This window comes from Pterocles gutturalis, unplaced genomic scaffold (assembly GCF_000699245.1).
Source record: "Pterocles gutturalis isolate BGI_N339 unplaced genomic scaffold, ASM69924v1 scaffold10910, whole genome shotgun sequence".
Lineage (NCBI taxonomy): Eukaryota > Metazoa > Chordata > Aves > Pterocliformes > Pteroclidae > Pterocles > Pterocles gutturalis.
The window spans coordinates 11,148-30,197 of record NW_010143456.1 but is presented as its reverse complement, the minus strand read 5'-3'; the positions used below and the strand labels follow the sequence as shown (position 1 = coordinate 30,197).

The window sequence follows — 19,050 nt, the reverse complement described above, 5'->3', positions numbered from 1 at the left end:
GGTGCTTCCATGGTTTCTAACACATCAACAACCCTTATGTCTTCGTGCCACACACACCTCCATGCCCTGCCTCCACTGAGATGGCTACGGTGCTCTGTGTGCTAGTACAGGGACATTTCAAATGTGCTCTTCATGGAGCCGACTGAAGCACTTGCTTGCCCACTGTCCCTCAAACATTGGCATGGTGCCCCCAAGTTTATCTCTAGTGAGATTGGTTTTATCCCTTTCTCCCTTCAAATCTAGTTTAAAGCTCTTTCAACAAGTCCTGCTAACTCCTCATGTCATGTAACTTACCGATTTCCTCAGGTTCAACCAACAGGCCACAGACTGAATCTCCCTCACCAAACTTTCCCATTTTGTCCGCAGGTCTTCTCTATGAGATGGAGAAAGGTGCTTGAGCACAGACCCATGCTCTGTCACTATGGAGGGAAGGAGCGAACAAGAGAGCAGTAGTAGCTGCTCTTATGGGTGGGCTGCCTTGTGCAGTCTTCCCCCTTCATCAGCAGAAGCAGCAGCCCAGCCCTCCAGATCAGGAAGTTCCAGTCCTGCAGCAGCCACTGCTTCTGTCCACCTCTACCAAGTATGCATGGAAGGCAAGTTTAGCAGCTGCAAACAGTCTGCATAGATGTATGCTTGCATAAAATCCAGAATTCACATTCAGGAGCCAAAGATGAAGCATCAGTGAAACCACACACTATGCTTGGACACTTATGGCATTTAGGATCCTATCCTCTCGCACACAAACATGTGGAAGGTTTACGCAGTAACTCCTACTTAGCACTAACAATACCTCAAAAAGTTATTCTTCTCTTTTGTTGTTTCTTAACAAAACTAAAAAGAACTGCTCTTGTAAGGTATAGCAGCACAGCTGGAAAAAACCGAAATCTCTTCTATTAGCTTTCTAGAAAGGTATTATTTTACTACTGTATGTTTTGACCCATATTGAGCTTTCCAAGTGTTAAAGCACTGTATCAGTATTGCTAGAGATAAAAGAAAAGATCTCCCAAAAAGGTAAGAGATTTCTGAGATGTGACTGTCTTAAAAACTTTTACCATCCTGGTAAGGCTAAACATAGCGTGCAACATCTTAAGACAGAACGATTTTCATCTCTGTCACTGCTGTTCTTCCTCTTAATAGATGATAAACATTTGCTATGATACAAAATGGAATTTATAACCTACTCTTCCTTAACTTTAGTCATTTTTACCTTGTACAACAACATGTTCTTGTTACAAACATTTTTGTCTGTTAACGTACATATAAGCTGCAGCTATATGAACTCTCTGCAGGAAGAGATACAATGTGAAGATAAAGGTGGGTTTTTTTTGTTTCCCCCCGCGTTTTTTTTTGAGCACAACATAAACTCAAGGGAGGTCAACTGCATTTTGTCTTAACTATAAGAGCTCCTGTTGTAGAGAAATCAAGAAGGAGAGGAAAAAAATAAACACTAATTGTAGAAACTTTCTAACACTGAAAACTAACTAATCACTGAAAATTAACTAATCATCTATGGGTACATCGTAGACATTAGTAAAACAAAGCACATGTTAGCTTACTTTATTTCAGGAGTAATGATTTCTGCTGCTAAACTGTCTGAAGGCTCTTGTCTTCCCAGAGGCATCAATCCTGTGTTAGGAAAAGTAAAAAATACAGCAAGCAGAGCAGCAACTTTCTTCAAAAGAGCACAAGAAATGTTGTAGAAGTTTACAGTTTTAGAGCAATGCTAGACAATGGAAAATGACAGAGTCAGGCTACAGCAAGACAGACAGACAAGCACAACTTCATTTGGAGAATAATCATTATTTCTGTCTTCATCCATTCTGATGAAGTAATTTTGTAGTGTATTTACTGCTTATTAGCTGATCTAAGAACCACAAAGATGTGCAACATTACACATCAAAATAAAATGCAATGCATAAAACATCATACAAGAAAACCTAGTATCTCTCTACAGCAAATTATGTAACTACACAGAAACCAGAAATACACACTGGAAAGGAAACTAAAATTTATGATTGACTGAAATAACATTTGAAGTCTTCAAATGCCTACAAAGTTATGGATAGCTGAAGCAGCTTTTCATAACTGATCTTAAAGGAGCTTAAATTTATTGTGTTAAACTAAAGTGCACACAATGCTCTCCAAAGAACTCCTGTAAACTCTAGAAATGATGCATTTAATATCCTTTCTTGTTCTTTACCTGTAGTGGTGAGTTGACCCTCCTGAGCTTGTACACATCTAAGCTCTTCAATAGTTTCTTTCAAAGAATCCCTTTCTGTTCTTAATCTCTGAAAAGAAAACTAATATCAGTCTTGGCACTACAAATCCATCTTTAACAGTACATGAATCGCCAAAAGGCATATCCTTCAACACTTTAAAAAGAATTTAATGTAATCTAGAGATGATTTTCAAATTAAGGCATCTCAGTCTACTTCATAATAGAATAAACATAAATATTATATATTCCACATGAACAGTGTGTTTTTTTTTGAGAAGGGTTGCTGCTCTGTATTACTATTATGGAAGTAAAAATTCCAGGGTATAAGCTTACAAAATCAATATATTAGTGACACAAAGTTCTGGCACCAGGTAGTAAACAGCATCCACTGAAGCCACTCAGCCATTTTCCTTTTCCCCTCATCAGGGCTGATTCTAAGGGAAAGGGAAGTGAATTAAGAGACCATAGATGTTTTCCTTCACCAAGAAACCAAGGCTTGGCCCAAGTGAAATAAAAAGCAGGTGAGTATACAGTGAACAAAACAAACAAACTGCATTAGCTTCATTTTGTTTGTCTTTCAACAGTGAAAGTGTGAGCAGCATCTCCATATCCCCTTCTTCTCACGTGTCAACTAGCCTTGCCATTCACCAGCATCTTAGCCATGGAAGAAAACAGGTTGCTTGAGGCTTAATCCAAAGAGGACTGAAAAACAGAACTGGACCACCTTGGGATCTAGACAGATGGGCTCTTAAGCAGCATCAGGTAAATACTCTGCCAATTTGCCAGAAGTCTGCTTTTGGCAAAAAATGAGAATCTACAGGTAGCATCAAGTTTTTGTCCAGAAGGTTGCCAAGACTCAAAAATGAAAGGAGAAAATGGCAACTATGTAAAGATCCAAGTTGTAGCTTGCTGCAAAATCAGACATGTCCACTAAAAGGTCCAGGACAGACCTCAGGTTCAGTGTACATATGGAGTTGTGCAGCTGACAGCTCCCTGCATTTCATCCTATTAACAGTTTGATTCAGGTATACTTTACATTTCAGCCCACATGGATCCAGAACTTGGAATCCCTTTGCCTAAAGAACATTTGGTGGGGTGTGACAGAGCCTTCTGCTGCATTTCTGAATCCTGCAAGGTGAACTCTGGTGCAACTATCAGAACAATCTGAATAAAGTGTACGTTCTTTTAGCACTGAAAGTCATTTCACAAACCCCACAGGTGAAAAAACTGTTTTTACTATAAATACTACCGAAGAAGAGCCATACAAAGGAGTGCTCAAACTCAGCTGCTGAAAGCAAGGATTCTGCAGTTTGCTACCATGAGTCAGAAAACACCATTAATCAAAAGCCAGAATATTTAAATTCATAGAAAAAGGTCTAAGGCTTCACTTGTACACTACAGACAAAGTCAACTCACCAAATTATCTTAGTATTTATCATACAACACACCACAGAGGTAAAATTCCAAGCTACATAGCTGAAGATATCAAACACAATAACACACTTTGCCAGAACATAAAGACAAAGACAAAATCAATTTCAGTAACTGTTTCCAAAATATAGCTGACAAGATACCACTGGGTAGCTTGTGACCTGTGGTGGGCAACCTTACTGATAGGTATGTAACAACAGGGAAGAGAAAGAGTAGGTAACACAGGTAATTAATCAAGAATTCAAATGTTGAAAGACTTCTGCTTCTCACAGGTGCATATCCATTCAAAAGAATGTACTGAAAAACAACATCTGCTCCCCAAAATGCTGTTTGCCAGGGGGTAAAAGAAAACTATATGACAATGGCTTGTCATTCAGATCCTTTGTGCAAGATGAAATGGTCCACTAAGCAATGGGTAAGCCACAGACACAACCTTACTGTTGTCAAACACAACAAAACCGGAAAAACAAAACTTTAAATAAAGAGCAGGAAAGAAAGCCAAAGCACAGTAGGAATACAGTTACTATGGGCATTCCAATCTCAACTGAAGGGCAGATGGAGATGATACCAAAGACAAGTGTCCATAATAGTTTGAAAATTAAAAAAAATATGGAAATCAAAGACCTACGAACAGAAAATAACTGAAAATTTTCAGTTCAAATGCTATTCAAGTGCAGGGGTTGGAAATTACGGAAAGACATGGACAGTAAATTGAGGGAAAAACCTACAGAGATTCCCATTGACAGACAGATGAACTTAGGCCTAAGAAATTGCTGACTCAAAGTGCTGGCCTTGGTTTGAGGTAGTCTGAGGCACCCACATATACAATCCTAAGAAACGAGCTGAAATAAACTGGCGAGAAACAACAGTGTGCAATAGAAGTCTGAAGGATCAGTCTTGGTAAGAGAGGGCAGAGTGACTAATCGCAGAATCACTAGCAGCAAATGACAGAGAGGAAGGGAATAGACTGGAATCTGCCCTGTGTGTTCCATTTTGGCAGTACAAGATGGATCAACAAGGAGCTGTGACAAAAGGCACAACTGCCACAGAGGACATGTCCCTCTACACAACTGCTAAGCCTCTTGCTGCAGTACTTATGACTCCACAAAGAGAAACATGCTGATGGTACCTCAAACAACGCTTTAGAAAAAACACAATAGGAGTTTAGTTCTAGGATGATGCTGCAGAAGAAACCCTACTTTAAATAATTTTTCTGAATACATTAACAATTACCCTGGGTATTTATTAACTGTCTCATTGTAAATAGTCAAGAAACAACTTTGGATTCCAAATAAGAAGGCTTCTCTTAAAAATGGTTTGCATAGACTTTTGCACAGTCACTTTATCCCATGTTTTACTGTTCTTAGGTCTAAAAAGGAAATTTTATGTTAAAAAAGACTTCCTAATTTAAAAAGCTTCTTGTAAGTGGCTAACTATAATTACCATATCTCTGTGTTATAAAGGACACAAAGCTGCTATTGCTACTACCAAAAAATAACACCTTGGCACTTACATCTTTCTCTTTTTGGAGGCTGTCTACTTTTTCTTTCAGTCGTTTGCATTCATAATCTAATTTATCAGCTTTCTTGGATTCTTCAGATAACCTGTTTTGTAGTTCAACTGCCTGTGAGAACAAGAATTAATAATTTGTCTGCAAATATTAGTATTAAAACAAAATACACACGACAAAGTAGCCAACTGCCATGCACCATGAGTCACGTTGAAAACAAGTGAAATAGTTACCTATACGGCATAGTAAAAACTGCTTTCATCAGTTGTTCTGTGTTTCAGCAAAATAGCATTCAAATATTAGGTCTTAGCACAAGCAAAAGAAGCAAAAAACTGTGAAGTATTTTCACTACATCTAAAAACAAGAATTTAAGCCCAACCATGGTTTACAGAAAAAAGCTATATAGTTCTATGATCAAAGATCTTAGGAAAAGTAGAAAAATCCTCCTTCATTCTGAGAAGCCTAGGAAAAAGAAAAAACTCTGAAGAAAGCAAATTATCTCCACCTTTTGTTAACTGCTTCACATGGCTCACTTGGAATTCAACCACCAGTTTACGCAGCCAGGTAACATTTCTTAATCTGAGATTTTCCTAATAATTTTTAATACACTAACAAAGATTCAGCCACAGGCTCGTAAAAAGTTTTCTTTACTTCAGAAGGAAACATTGCTAACAAAATTGCATATACTTTCAACTACAAATCAGTAAAGAGCTTTTAAAATTAAATGCACAGAAATCTGAAAGCTGAGCAGAAATGATCAGTGACTGGGAGGCAAGTCAGTGAAGTCTTGCCTTTGCAAAACTCTCAGCCTTTACTAGCAAAGGTTCATTCTCAGAACACTAGTAAAGTTCATAATGCAAAGAGCATGGAAGCAAGTAAGCTGAATAAAGCCTGACCTGCAAGCACAAAAGCTGAAAGAAGACTCAGCTAAAGACGTACAGCTTCTTCTGAAGCAATTCATAAGAAAGCTTTTTCATTGCTTTTAGATTACAGAGAAAGTGACTAACCTAAATTGCGAAGCAAAGTAGTAGCCATACCTACATTAAGACTGCATAGTGGTTCTAACTACCTTTTATTTTCAATGTGTATAGCTATAGCAAAATAACTACCAGGCTTAAAGATCTACATGGTCTTAGGTCTTAGAGAAGGACTTTCCTGCTGTTGTTTTAAAATCAAAGGGTGAAAAAAAAAAAAGCACAGGCCTGCCATTTCTGAGATTATCGGGTTAAAAAAAAATATCAAAATGTTAGATATGAAAATATTTTGTTTCTCAGTTGTGACATTCATCATTGGGCCTATCAGAATAACTGCAGGTATAAAGAAAAAAATGCAGGTCTTCACTTGTGATCATGCCTGCACTTGCAAAACAGGTGTATTTTCACCTCAAGTGGAAACAAATGCATTAATGTTTATAATCACCCATGCTATGGTAATGGTATGTAGAAAAACACAGCAGGAAATACACTGTCTTGAATCAGGACTTGTGAGTGTATGGAAAGATATACAGCTAAATCGTAAAGCAGAAGATTAAAAAAAAAATGAACTGCCATCACATTTACTGAGCATTATCTGACACGTGGAATGAGTAAAGCAGGAATCTTGCAGCAAAGAAAAGCAAGATGTACTATTAAAAATAATCAGAATGCACATGCACAAAGGGGCTGAATTAAAATTACAAAAAAATAATCCTGGAATATTCACATTTCAATTCTTCATGCTGTAATAAAGAGTTTCTTAGAAAATTCTTGTGCTTGCTTTCAGAAAAGTGAACAAAATATCTTAAATGAATAAATACTATTATACCTCCCAGCACAACACACCACCACTAACCATCTCACAGAAACTGCTGGGTGGGGTGAAGATGGGATTTCCTTGCATATTATTATTAGAGTTTGAACAAAGCATTTTCATCTGCACAGCACAGACCTTCTAAGCCAAGGAAGTAACTCCTCTGATGGCCTCATCATGACTGGGGTTGGATCCTTCACACACCATACAAGAAGCATTCCATTATAGGGGCACACCAGTGCTCAGCAGTGACATACCATCAGAATCCTTAAACCTGGCTTAATTCTTAAAGCACAATTTAGGATTCCCAGAAATTAATTTTGTGACAGCTCATGATTCACAGGCAGGTCTCAAAAGTGGTCCAGCCTTACAGACACTGAAGGCAAACACACTGTGTGTTCATTTTGAGGCACTGTGGTTAGCTGAAGAAAACCCACATCTGCCATGAGACACCTGAGGTTTATTCCAGGCTCAGCCAGTGGAATGGTTTTGTACAAATCAGCAGCTCCTCAGACATGAAATCCCACCCAAAAAACATAGGGAATGAAGAAGAAAAGGAGGACTATTTTTGCAACACAAGTGATGGGACTGCCCCTTCCAAAATCCTTACTGCTGGTGAAATAAGTACAATCAGATGCAGATGTCAAGGTTGCACAACTATATCACATGCTCAGCTGTTCAACGGAGTGAAATATTTGTTGCCAGTAAACATGACACTATGCATATGTGAAAGGCATTGCTTTCTACATTTACTTTTCCCTTTGATTGTCTGTTATTTCAGTATTTTTCTGGTCCCAGTTCTTTTTTTTCTGGCGGAGTCATTTGGATTGTATTTACATTACAGGCTGAAGCTAGTTGCCTTAATAACTAGAATGGCCAGGTGCAGGGGAAAAGCCATCAGCTCTTAGGGACACATATTGCTCCTGGGCTTGCAATGGTATTAGTGGTTATTCCTATATTTTTATTCTGCTGTAAGGTGATGTATAGGGCTTCCTGCGCCATGAGACCCCACCTGGAGTACTGCATCCAGCTCTGGAGTCCTCAGCACAGGAAGGACATGGACCTGTTGGAGCGAGTCCAGGGGAGGGCCATGAAGATGGTCAGTGGGCCAGTCTCCCACATGAGAACAGGCTGTGAGGGCTGGGGTTGTTCAGCCTGGGGAAGAGAAGGCTGTGGGGAGACCTTATAGTAGCCTTCTAGTACTTCAAGGGGGCCTACAGGAGAGATGGGGAGGCACTCTTGATCAGGGAGCATAGCAATAGGACAAGTTTAAAGCTGAAAGAGGGTAGATTTAGATTAGATATTAGTAAGAAATTTTTTACTGTGAGGGTGGTGAGCCACTGGAACAGGTTGCCCAGGGAAGCTGTGGTTGCCCCGTCCCTGGAGGTGTTCAAGGCCAGGTTGGATGAGCCCTTGAGCAACCTGATCTAGTGGAAGGTGTCCCTGCCTACAGCAGGTGGGGGTGGAACTACGTGATCTTTAAGGTCCCTTCCAACACTGACCATTCTATGACTCTATGATTCTATGAGCATTCGAGCTGATGAGCAGGCAGAAATACAGAGCAGGCACTACTACTTTAATGAACCACATTCTGTCTGGCCCTGTAACAAGAATCCCAGAATGATGTCATGTTAATATAGTGTAGAAGGAAGAAGGAAGATGAAGCACATCTTCACCTTTACAGAAACAGGATCACATGTCACTTTGGTAAGCAGGAGGATAAACAGACGCCTTTCACTGCAGACAGTGTGCTGTTAACACATTTTGTACTCTGCTGGGTGCATATGAACAGCAGGTATGATATGCGTCCTTCTCTCTTTGTAACCGGACAAATTCAGACATACCAGACATAGAACCTTAAAAAAAAAAAGAGGTTATCTAACCACAGAAATAACTTACCTCAGCTGTGGTGCATTCCTCACTGCTGAAAGTTTGTAAGTGAAAAGTTGATACTTTTTCTGAAAGAAAAGGCTCTAATTCAAGCTCCACTACCAAATACAAATCAGGAATAATCTGAGAAAAACAAAACTTAACATCCATTGATTTTTTACAAGTAAGAAATACTGCTTATTGGAAAACTAATGTAAACTTGAAATAATGACAAGAACTGTAGGAAAGGAGAACAAGGGTCGTGTCTACAAAACATGGAAGTCTTCTAAACGCAAGGAATGGTTTGTTCATAATTGCTTTTTTGCTTTGAGATATTAGCCATGTTATGAAGAGAGTGTGTTCAACAATACAGTGAACTGTTGCATTGATGATGTCTGTTCTCACCTGTCTCTTGTATGTTTCCAGCTGACTGCGTGCAGTATTGGCCTTCCTTAGTTCTTCTTCCAGGCTCACAGTATTTTGCATGTACATTGTATTCTTCTCTTCTAAAAGTTTCACTTGCCGTCGCAAATCACCCAGGTCTTCCAATTTCTTTTTGTATGACTCTACCTGGCTTTCTAACTTGGCTACTTTATCAGAAGAATGCCTGGAGGGACAGATTTGTATCAAATTTGTACTCTGAAAATTTAACAAAATGAAATGTCCTGAAGCTTCCTCAGGATGCAGAACACATTCTGAGATATCATGGGGAGAACAAGAGAGGAATGACATCCTCCTATTACTAATGTTTTAATTTTTAAATTCTCTGCTTCCCTCCCATAACTATTTGTCAACTCAAAGAGCTGCTGATGGAGGTACTTCTAGACACTATCACTCTTCCTAATACAGCTTTCTTATCTGCTTCCAATTTTAAAATAACAGTTAAAGCAGCTTCACCCCCCCCCCATTTCCTTTCAATTCTAAACTGATCCTCAGTCCTGCATTTTACAAGGGTAAAGAATAAAATTTTCTGCCCTTCAATTTATTTTAATGACATCCAGGAAAAAAATCATAAAGATCTATCTCCTGGGCAGCATGTATTTGGTAACACAGAAGTACCATAACAGCTTTGGAGCCTGATTCTGTAAAAAAAAAAAATCCAAAAACAAGCAAACAAAAAAACCCCCCGAAACACTAGGCTCCATTCAAAATATTTCAGTTTTTTCAATCTGCTTGGTGCACTTCCAGAACAGCAATAGCTTTCATCCACACCCTCACTACTATTACTGTATCCAGTTTCATTTTAGAACCAACCAATTTACAGACTCAGTTTCGTATGAAATTTAGAGAATCCCCCATTGAACCGATGATCAGTTTAGGGGACATTGGGGCAAGCCAAATGTCCTTAACCCCCAACAAAGTGCAGAGCCTCTCTCTGGGGCAAGGAATTACTCTTTGAACCCATGCTGCCCACACAGATAGTTCATAGAATTGTGCACCCTGATGGGCTCATTCCTTATATTAATGACAGAGGAGGCAAAGACAGAAAACTTTGGTAGAAAGCTGCTGGTGAATTAGAAAAGGCAGTATTAAAATAAGCCTTGCTAGACTTGCTAGAAAGAGTGATACGGGTGGGCAGTGGATAACTGTTCTGTATAACTCACGGCAGTAAGACGCCACTACTGGATAGTAGCAAAAGGAGCTTCCCCACTCTATAAAACCCCTTGCATCATAAAATCATGGCAACTTTGTGTGCTAAAATCCAGCGGCAAAGGGAGCTGTAACAGGTGTTGTTCATATCAGCATTATATGATGAACCAAAAGCACCACCCAAAATCCAAATAATACAAACGCAGGAAAGGAAAGGGCCTAGTTCCCCGGTGAGAACAGAGGCCCAAGTCAAGAAGGGTAGCAGAGAATACACAAGAGAGTGACTTGTTATGACCATAAGATGGTGTAGCATTGCTAAGTTTACTAACAGTTATTGATCAGGTACTTAACAACTAACTAATTTACTTAAGCAGAATTGTGTGGTGGTCTGTGTACTTAACTGAAGGATCCAAAAGAACCTTGGCATTGAGAGTGTGTTTATATTTAATATTACAATTATTTAAACAAAAGCTAACGAAGACTAAGTACATAAGTTATATGGATCAAAAGTTAATAGCTAAAAAAGGGTCAATAGAACAAAGTTTACCTAAGTACATCTATCTCATCCTTCAAAGACTGAGCCTCCTCTGCCAATGTAGTGAGGTCTTCTGTTTGTTGTCTCAATTCAGCTATTTCCTTTTCTAGTTCTTCACAGCGTATTCGATAGTCATCTTTGGCAGCTTCTAATCTGTAGAAATTAAGTAAAACAGAAAACAATTTCTCAGCTTGAGCCACAGTTATTTTTCCTCACCGTCTCTGAAAACACATGAAATGGCCTTCCGGTGCAGTGAAAGAAAACAGCAGCCCAGAGAAAAAAGACTGACAGAGAAACAGACTGACTCTTTTTGATGCTCTCAATTTGACATCAGCCTTTCTATTTGGAAGATCACAAGGTAACGTATGTTCTCAAAAAGACAAATTCTGAGTTCCTTCAGTCAAAGCAATTTTTCACCATGGAAGCTCAAGCAGAAATTTCCACCTTTTTTCACCTTGGGGCACACAGAGTTTGAACATGACATCTCTATCCTAAGATTTTGTTCAGTTGTTCAACTCCTATACACCTGCAACAATACTGACCTGACTGTCAGATGTTCTCATGCTGCAGAGCTCTCACAAAGGTGGCTTTATTTAGGTATCGTAAGTATTGTAAGTATTTACTTACAAAGAATCTATGCCTCCCCAGTACCTCCGAAGAAACAAATAATACATTTAGTTATCTAGTTAGAATGTAAAGAACTCAATCAAAGCTTCTGCAGTGAATTACTTACATATGCCATACACAGACAAAGCTGTATTATTATCCTGGCAGTGAACAAAGAGAATAACTATGAGAAATTTTGTCAAAGCATTTTGAACAAATGCAAGAGGACACAACCTTGAACCTGAAGTCCTACTGTGATTTTGATCTGAAATTAAAGTAAAAACAAAAACCTCTGGAAAAAGAGGTATGGGCATGGAAAAAAAAAAATCTTCTATCCCTTAATTCAAGAAGTCTAAAAAGAACCTACAAGAATGGAGACAAGAGATAGTCAGTATGTCATCTAAACCATAAACAAAGATTTGGATTGTGATAGACCAGAACTGTCAGAGGACATAATGAGGCAAGACTGGAAGAAATACCACTGGGCATCAGGGAAGCTGTTTGGTCAGGTAGAACTCTAGAAGGAACACACACAAATTGCCATTAGAAACCACATGCTACAGAGGCAGGGGAAGGAGGTAAGGGAGACTGGGAGATGAGTCTCACACATAAAAAGGGTTTAGAAAGACCTTCAGAACCTGAAACTAGAGTAACAAGCAGTGCAGATATTGCACACGGGGAGAAACCCTGTTCAAAGAGCAATTGACAATAAACTCAGGTAGGAATCATACAATCACAGAAGGGTTTGGTTTGGTTCGGAAAGGACCATTGAGATCATCTAGTTCCAAACCCCCTGCTATGAGCAGGGACACCTCCCACTAGATCAGGTTGCTCAAAGCGTCATCCAGCCTGGCCTGGAACCCTTCCAGGGATGGGCCATCCACAGCTTCTCTGGGCAAACTGTTCCAGTGCCTCACCACCCTCACAGTAAAAAAGTTCTTCCTTCTATCTAGTCTAATTCTGCCCTCTTCCAGTTTAAATCCATTACCCCTCATCCTGTCAATACATGCCATTGTAAAAAGTCACTAATTCATTGTAAAAAGTCAAGAATCATTTCAGACCACAGAGATAAATAAGGAGGGATAAAAAGGAGACATCTGAGAGATATCACTACATTATTCCTCTATATGGTGGATGTACAGAAATAGGAAAACCAGTCACCAGCTGCTGTGAAAGAAAAATATTGAACATTTTTTCAGGAAACTGAAGGGAGAGGGTATATCTGAACATGCAGGAAAGACGCTTACAAGAGGAAGTGGAAAAATGGCAGAACAGGCAAAAACCAGAAGTTACGTGGCAGCTGATGCAAGAATTAGAAAAGGGCAACCAGAAGAGGACAGAAAGAGAAGAAAAACTGGCAGTTTAAAGGAACACCATAGTTTCACTCACAAAGGACAAGGAAAGTACAGCAACAAGAGTGAAAAGACGGTGAAGTGGACCAGCTTTCTTCAGCAGAATAGACTTACACAGCATGAAAGCAACATCCGAAAGGACCAAGGAGGTTATTTAAAGAGGAACTGTATTTCCACATGTTGGAGAAATGGAAATCAAGAGAAGAGCTCACTGCAGATAAGCTCCATCGTTCATATATGAAACAATTTGTTTTCAAACTCAGAGAAGGACACCCTTTGCTGTAATACTACCACTTACAGTACTGCTTACAGTATACTTTCAGATAGGAATTCCTACACCTTAACAACACAATCAGAATAATTTACACAGAGGAAAGCATGCTACTTTTCATTCTCATTGATTTTGAAAAACATTGGTAAAATGATTGCACACAATTCAAAATCACTTCAGAGAGTAGAGAGTGACATGTATACAGCACTTCATCATCAAGAAATTATGCATTTTTTATGCTAGAGCTTGTAAAGTGGTAAACTATAACATGTACATCACTGTAAAATCTTTACTACTGTGGTTATACCACCCATTACACCAATTCATAATTTCCAGCAGAACCAGAAGTATATAAGTCATGTCTGCTGCCAGACAGAAAAAAACCAATCTAACTAAGCATAGCTGTTCTACCTGAATGTTTCCTCTTGGAGTTGTTCTAGTTGTGTCTGCAGCTGCAAGTGCCTACGACCTGCAGGGCTGTTGGGATCTTCAATAGAATCAGACTGATTTAAACGTTCCATCAAAATCTGGTTTTCAGCGAGCAAGCTGCTCTTCTCCTCCTGGAGGGCTGCAACCTATTGTAATAAAAGCATAAACTGGAATAACGGAGCTATCCAGCTACAGAGAGCAATTTTTTTGTGTGTATGTAATAGAGTATCAACACATTCCACAAATGGAAACACACAGGCTTCAATAATCATATTTCACAAGAATATTCTGAAACATTAATAGGTATTCAATTGCTATGTGATGTAAACAACATATTGCAACATTAGGAGCAGATATACCAGACATAAAATATAACTATTCTTAACTGTATTTTGCACAAGCATCTAAAGAAAAAGTCTTAGTTATCACAGAAGATAACGTCATTATAATAAAGTCGGCACACTTTTCCAACAAACAAATAAAACTAGCCCTCCACAATAAGGCCTTTAAAACTGATTTCCAAAAGAAACAATGCCTATCAATCACACAGAATACCCAAGTCTGGATATCCAAGGGATGGCTGTGCCCTTCCTAGATTTTGGTTTTTTTTTTTTTCAATCCAATGGCCAATGTAGGCAGACCTGAAACAGGAACACAGTCCAAAGATTACTCAGTTTCTGCCAATGTTGTGAAAACAGGAAGTAGTGCAAAACCCCAAAGTGCTGCAACTGAAACAACTGCTGAAGCATGGGTTCATATACTATTAAATAGTACAGAATTAACATGCAGGATGAGGAGAGGAAGAATGGAAATGTGAACATCTCAACAGAAGGAAATGCTTCAATAAGAGCTTGAGTCATCAAATATGCCAAAATGAACCATGACACACAAATCAGCTTCCTTAACTCTAACATATCCTAACTGCTTGGCAAAAGCCTGAATTGTACTCCAAAGTAGGGCTGCAAAAGCAATGCCTTTTGGGACTCACACTTTACACTCCTCATGTCTTCCAGATGAGCTACGCTTGATTTACAGCAGGACTTAGTCTAAATCCATACACAGCTGATACTGACTACAGCAACTTCTGACTGGGATTTAACTCTTTAACTGAAACTCTTACAGCAGCATAACCTCCACTAGTTCTCTAATGCCAGAGCTGAACCACACAGCTCAACCCCTTCCTACCTTAATTTAAAAAGTTCTGTTAGTATGAATCATCTTAATACTGGCAACATTGCATCAAGACAAAAAACCAATGAAATTCACTCTGCTAGCACAAGTAAGCAAAATAATTACTATGCAATTTTCATCTCCCTCTTAAATATTATGTTTCCACACTATACTTACTGTTTTCAGTTCCCTAAAAATTAACACATCTCTTTCCCACTTCAAAATTAATACGTATAATACAGCAAACCTACCTGCATATCTAACTCATGACATCTCTGTGCAATTTCTTCTTTTGTTGCTAGTGCTTCATTTAATTCTTCTGTAGTTTTCTTCAGCTATCATAAACAACAAACATTTATCACTTCATCACTCTGTGAAGTGTCTAAAAATATTCTTAACTACACAACTGTAAAATTAATTTTACTTCTAGGTTTTATATTAGATTTTTTTAAAACTGAGGCAATCCTACTCTTATAAAGAAACAAAGAAGGAGACATGCTTACTATTTAGTTTGTGTGACAGTAAAAACTAAACATACCTAAAAGTAATATTTGGTCTTACAAAAATACATTAGACTATTCTATAAATTGAGTCAAAAAATACTGAAGAATTCGGGTCTCAAGAACTCATCAGCTCTGTACACTGAAAAAAATGTTAATACCACTTTTCTTTATGGATACAAAGAATGCATAACTTCAGTTTTCAATCTACTTTTCAAATATAGAAAGGACTGGAATGTGGAATACAGGGAATGGACAATTAGGGTAAAATCTCTCTAGTCATTGGAAGCTACTCTTACTGCACAACACAAATACAACTAACATGGTGAGGGAGAAGCCCACCCTTTTGAAAAAGGGCACAATCTTGTAAGCTGTGGGAAATTTTCAGACATTTCCCTTCTAAGGCTTTGTGTTCAAAGATATGGATCTTCAAATTTGCATATGAATGCAGTTAAGATAACATTAAAAAACATAGCTACAAGAAAACTGGCCTGATAAAACAGGTGCATGGATATTATATATATAGAGATACAGATACGCATTATTATATATGATTAATTTTAGATGGGCTTTTTCAAACAGTGTCGTCGTATCTTGTTTTTTCAAGTTTATTTCTCAAGGGCCTATTGACATATGAAAATTAATTCCATCTGCCAGAATTTACATACTTCTGTAGAGAAAGCATGATGGAGGAACACAGAGAACATCACTGTACTATACTTCTTCTCAATTAGAAAAAAAACTCAGGAAGTAGGACAGAATTAGCATGAGGTTAAGCTAGTAAAAAACTAACCGGTAACTAGTAGAAAAAGTTTTATTCAAATATTACACTTTTTTTTCAATTCTTCTTTCTCAGTACTGAATGATTTGCACCTGTCTGCAGTTCCTATACTACATCACACAGCTAAACTTTCCAGACTGAGTTTTTCTCTCCTTTAAATACACAAAATGGGTAAACTCAATTTATAAAGCAAAAGGACTTGAACTACTGAAATTTAGTTTTCCACTCCTCATTTTAATTTCCCATAAAACCCTTTCAAGATGGAAGAGAAGACAGACCTCTTAATAAAGCAAAATAATTGGCCACTGATGTGCTATGATTGAAGGAAAAGAAACATCTAGTCTTAGATACCTGCCGATCAAGGTCAACGTAAGCATCATTTCCAACAGAGACTGGAGACTCTTTACTCATCAACTGCAATTAGATTACACTGGATTAGAAAAAGCAAGGAATCACTTTTATATTAAATGCTAAGATTCAATGAAACACTAAGCTGATTTTAACTTTTAGGATCTTTAATCTGACTTAATTTGGAAGTTTTTAACTTCCTTTTTATATATGACATATTAAAAAACAATTATAGAACAAGATCTTCAGAATTCATATACTTAAAGCATTATAAAAGAAATCTTAACCTCTTTTTCTTCTGTAAATGCACATTCTTCATCTATGATGAAACCTACAGTACACTGTGCATTTTACTGAAGTGGCATTGGAATGACAGTAGCTATCAACATACCATGCAAGGCCTGCCTTCAATTGTTCTTTACCAGTGGTTTTCATTTCTTAGTCATCTAGAAGTTCACATCAATTTATTTATTTAACTAAAGTTGGGGACATATCTATCTCAGCTAATTGTGCAAACCAAAGATGGTAAAAAATTCCTGCTCTGGAGTTGTCTGTAACTTGCAAATTCAAAAAGAAAGTCTATAGAGAGTATTCCTGAAATGAGCATTATAATTCCTTGTACACCAACCTATTTTATTGCAGGAATGTCAGGTAGTGGTTTTAGTCTAGAAAACGTTACATTTAGCCAGGACTTTTTTAAAAAAAACAAACAAACAAAAAAAAGGCAAGCCCTCCAAACTGATTGATGTACTTAATGAAAGATAAAAAGCCAATAAGAAAGTTCCCTTTCAGTAACCCACTGACCAGCTACACTGACAGTTAAATCAAACGTAAAATAAGTTGCAGCCCAAAGATCTCCTCCCACCCATCTCCAGCAAACATATTAAGGTAAAGTTATTACTGGACATTTTACGAAGCAAAAAGGAACAGTCTTCCAAATAAGAAATATGTTGCCACTAACGCAAAAGGCAGCATCACAGAACCACTGATGGTTTCTGTCATCCCGTCCCAAACACAAGATGTTTTATGAGTTCTCCCATGACAAAATTCATGGAAGTTACAATCAAAGGGGCCTAATATCCTAATAAAGATCAGGACAAGATTTCTTTCTTAAGGCCTCCTGTCCAGCCTGGTTACTCTCTCCTGAGACAGGGCTTCCTTTATTCCTTACAGAAATCGGTGCTTTTGCATTACTTTTCATTGGCAAAGTTCCTTGGATACACAGCGCAGAGCTTTCATTTCTTCTCTATGTTTTCTGTTCACACCACTGTGTACAAGACAAAATCTCTCCCTGACACAATTCACATCATTCAAATATTTATACACGTACATTTCTCCTCCTTTCCCCATCTCCTTAATTGGGATTTACCCACATACCACATGCTTAAATTAATCTGCCCTCAACAGTCCTTCTCAGACCTTGACAAATTTTGTTGCTAACTGCTGAATTCCCTCCATTTTGTCTACATCTTTACAATGACAAGCTATTCCAAAATTAAGCATCCCGTGAAGTTCATATTGTCTGTAACAGTAATTAGAAAGTTCCTAGCCTGAGAGCTGTTGCCTGAAAAATTAATCACAGAATCACAGAATGTTAGAGATTGGAAGGGACCTTGAAAGATCATCTAGTCCAATCCCCCTGCCGGAGAAGGAAAGTCACATATTTTTTTCATTACCATATACCATGGCACTACAAACTTGTATTTAATTTAGGGCCATGTTTTCTAAGCTGATTATTGTTTTGCCATCCAAAAAAAGAACTTCCAATCCCTCTCTACTCTGTGATGTTTCAGTTACTCCATTTCATTAGCTACTCTTTAAATGCTTTTCCAGATGACTAACAGGGATATCCATATTAATCTATGGATTAATCTCCCTATTCTATATCCCAAACACTGTTCATAAACCCATGTCAGAACTAAATAAGTTCCACCCATGAAGCCAGTACTCTCCAACTGGCAGGTCCCAGGCTGTAAAACAGTATGACCCTGGCAGCTACCACCCCCTTCTGGCCCTAGCACAACTTCCTCTTCAGAAACCCAGCTTAACAGGCCTGCTCAAGACTTACTGTAGGAGGCCTACAAGAGGCTGCATAACCCACTAGAGGCCACTGTGGTGTTGTTGCTTTCTGTAAATTACTGTAAAGGAAGCAGGCCAAGGCCAATAATACAATCCCTCTATTCTTCAATGGGTTTTGCTGCCTCTCCCAAAACTTCCTATCCTTGAGAACTCTTAACAGAAATGTCGAGAAAAGAGGACATTAGCTGGAGAAGGATTAGGCGTAGATATATGGAGTGGGTATGGCATGAATGTTACACAGAATTTGTGAATTTAACTCCATGGGGCGCATCAGGAATGTCATGGAAAGTGTGCGTGAGGCACTGAGGGCAAAAGCCACAGACACATGCAGATAACTGACTCACTGCAACAAAAAGCATCTTGCAGTCTTACAGCTTGTGATGCAATGGTGATGCTAAAGAAGAAACCTAAGGGATTGTGCCACATTCAGTAGTGCGACCAGACAAGGAACAGGATTACCAGATTACTCACAAGTAATACAAGAATCCAACTTCTGATCATCAGTTAAAAACACACTGAAGTTAAGAAGTGGGGTGAAATGGGAAAGTTACCAGGGTGAAAGAGTAACTCCAT

General features: G+C 38.4%; 1 protein-coding gene across 1 annotated transcript in view; it reads right to left on the bottom strand.

The window, feature by feature from the left end:
- Window positions 1-1,552: 1,552 nt before the first annotated feature.
- The window catches only part of HOOK3 (hook microtubule-tethering protein 3), a gene marked incomplete at its 5' end in the record, with an annotated part of 27,259 nt that continues 9,761 nt past the window's right edge, over window positions 1,553-19,050 (bottom strand). Inside the window, 8 exons of the mRNA XM_010084745.1 lie at window positions 1,553-1,626; window positions 2,201-2,288; window positions 5,163-5,273; window positions 9,222-9,423; window positions 10,954-11,094; window positions 13,582-13,745; window positions 15,021-15,104; window positions 16,402-16,464. Coding sequence (XP_010083047.1) covers window positions 1,553-1,626; window positions 2,201-2,288; window positions 5,163-5,273; window positions 9,222-9,423; window positions 10,954-11,094; window positions 13,582-13,745; window positions 15,021-15,104; window positions 16,402-16,464 — 927 coding nt within the window. The remainder of the gene's footprint in view (window positions 1,627-2,200; window positions 2,289-5,162; window positions 5,274-9,221; window positions 9,424-10,953; window positions 11,095-13,581; window positions 13,746-15,020; window positions 15,105-16,401; window positions 16,465-19,050) is intronic.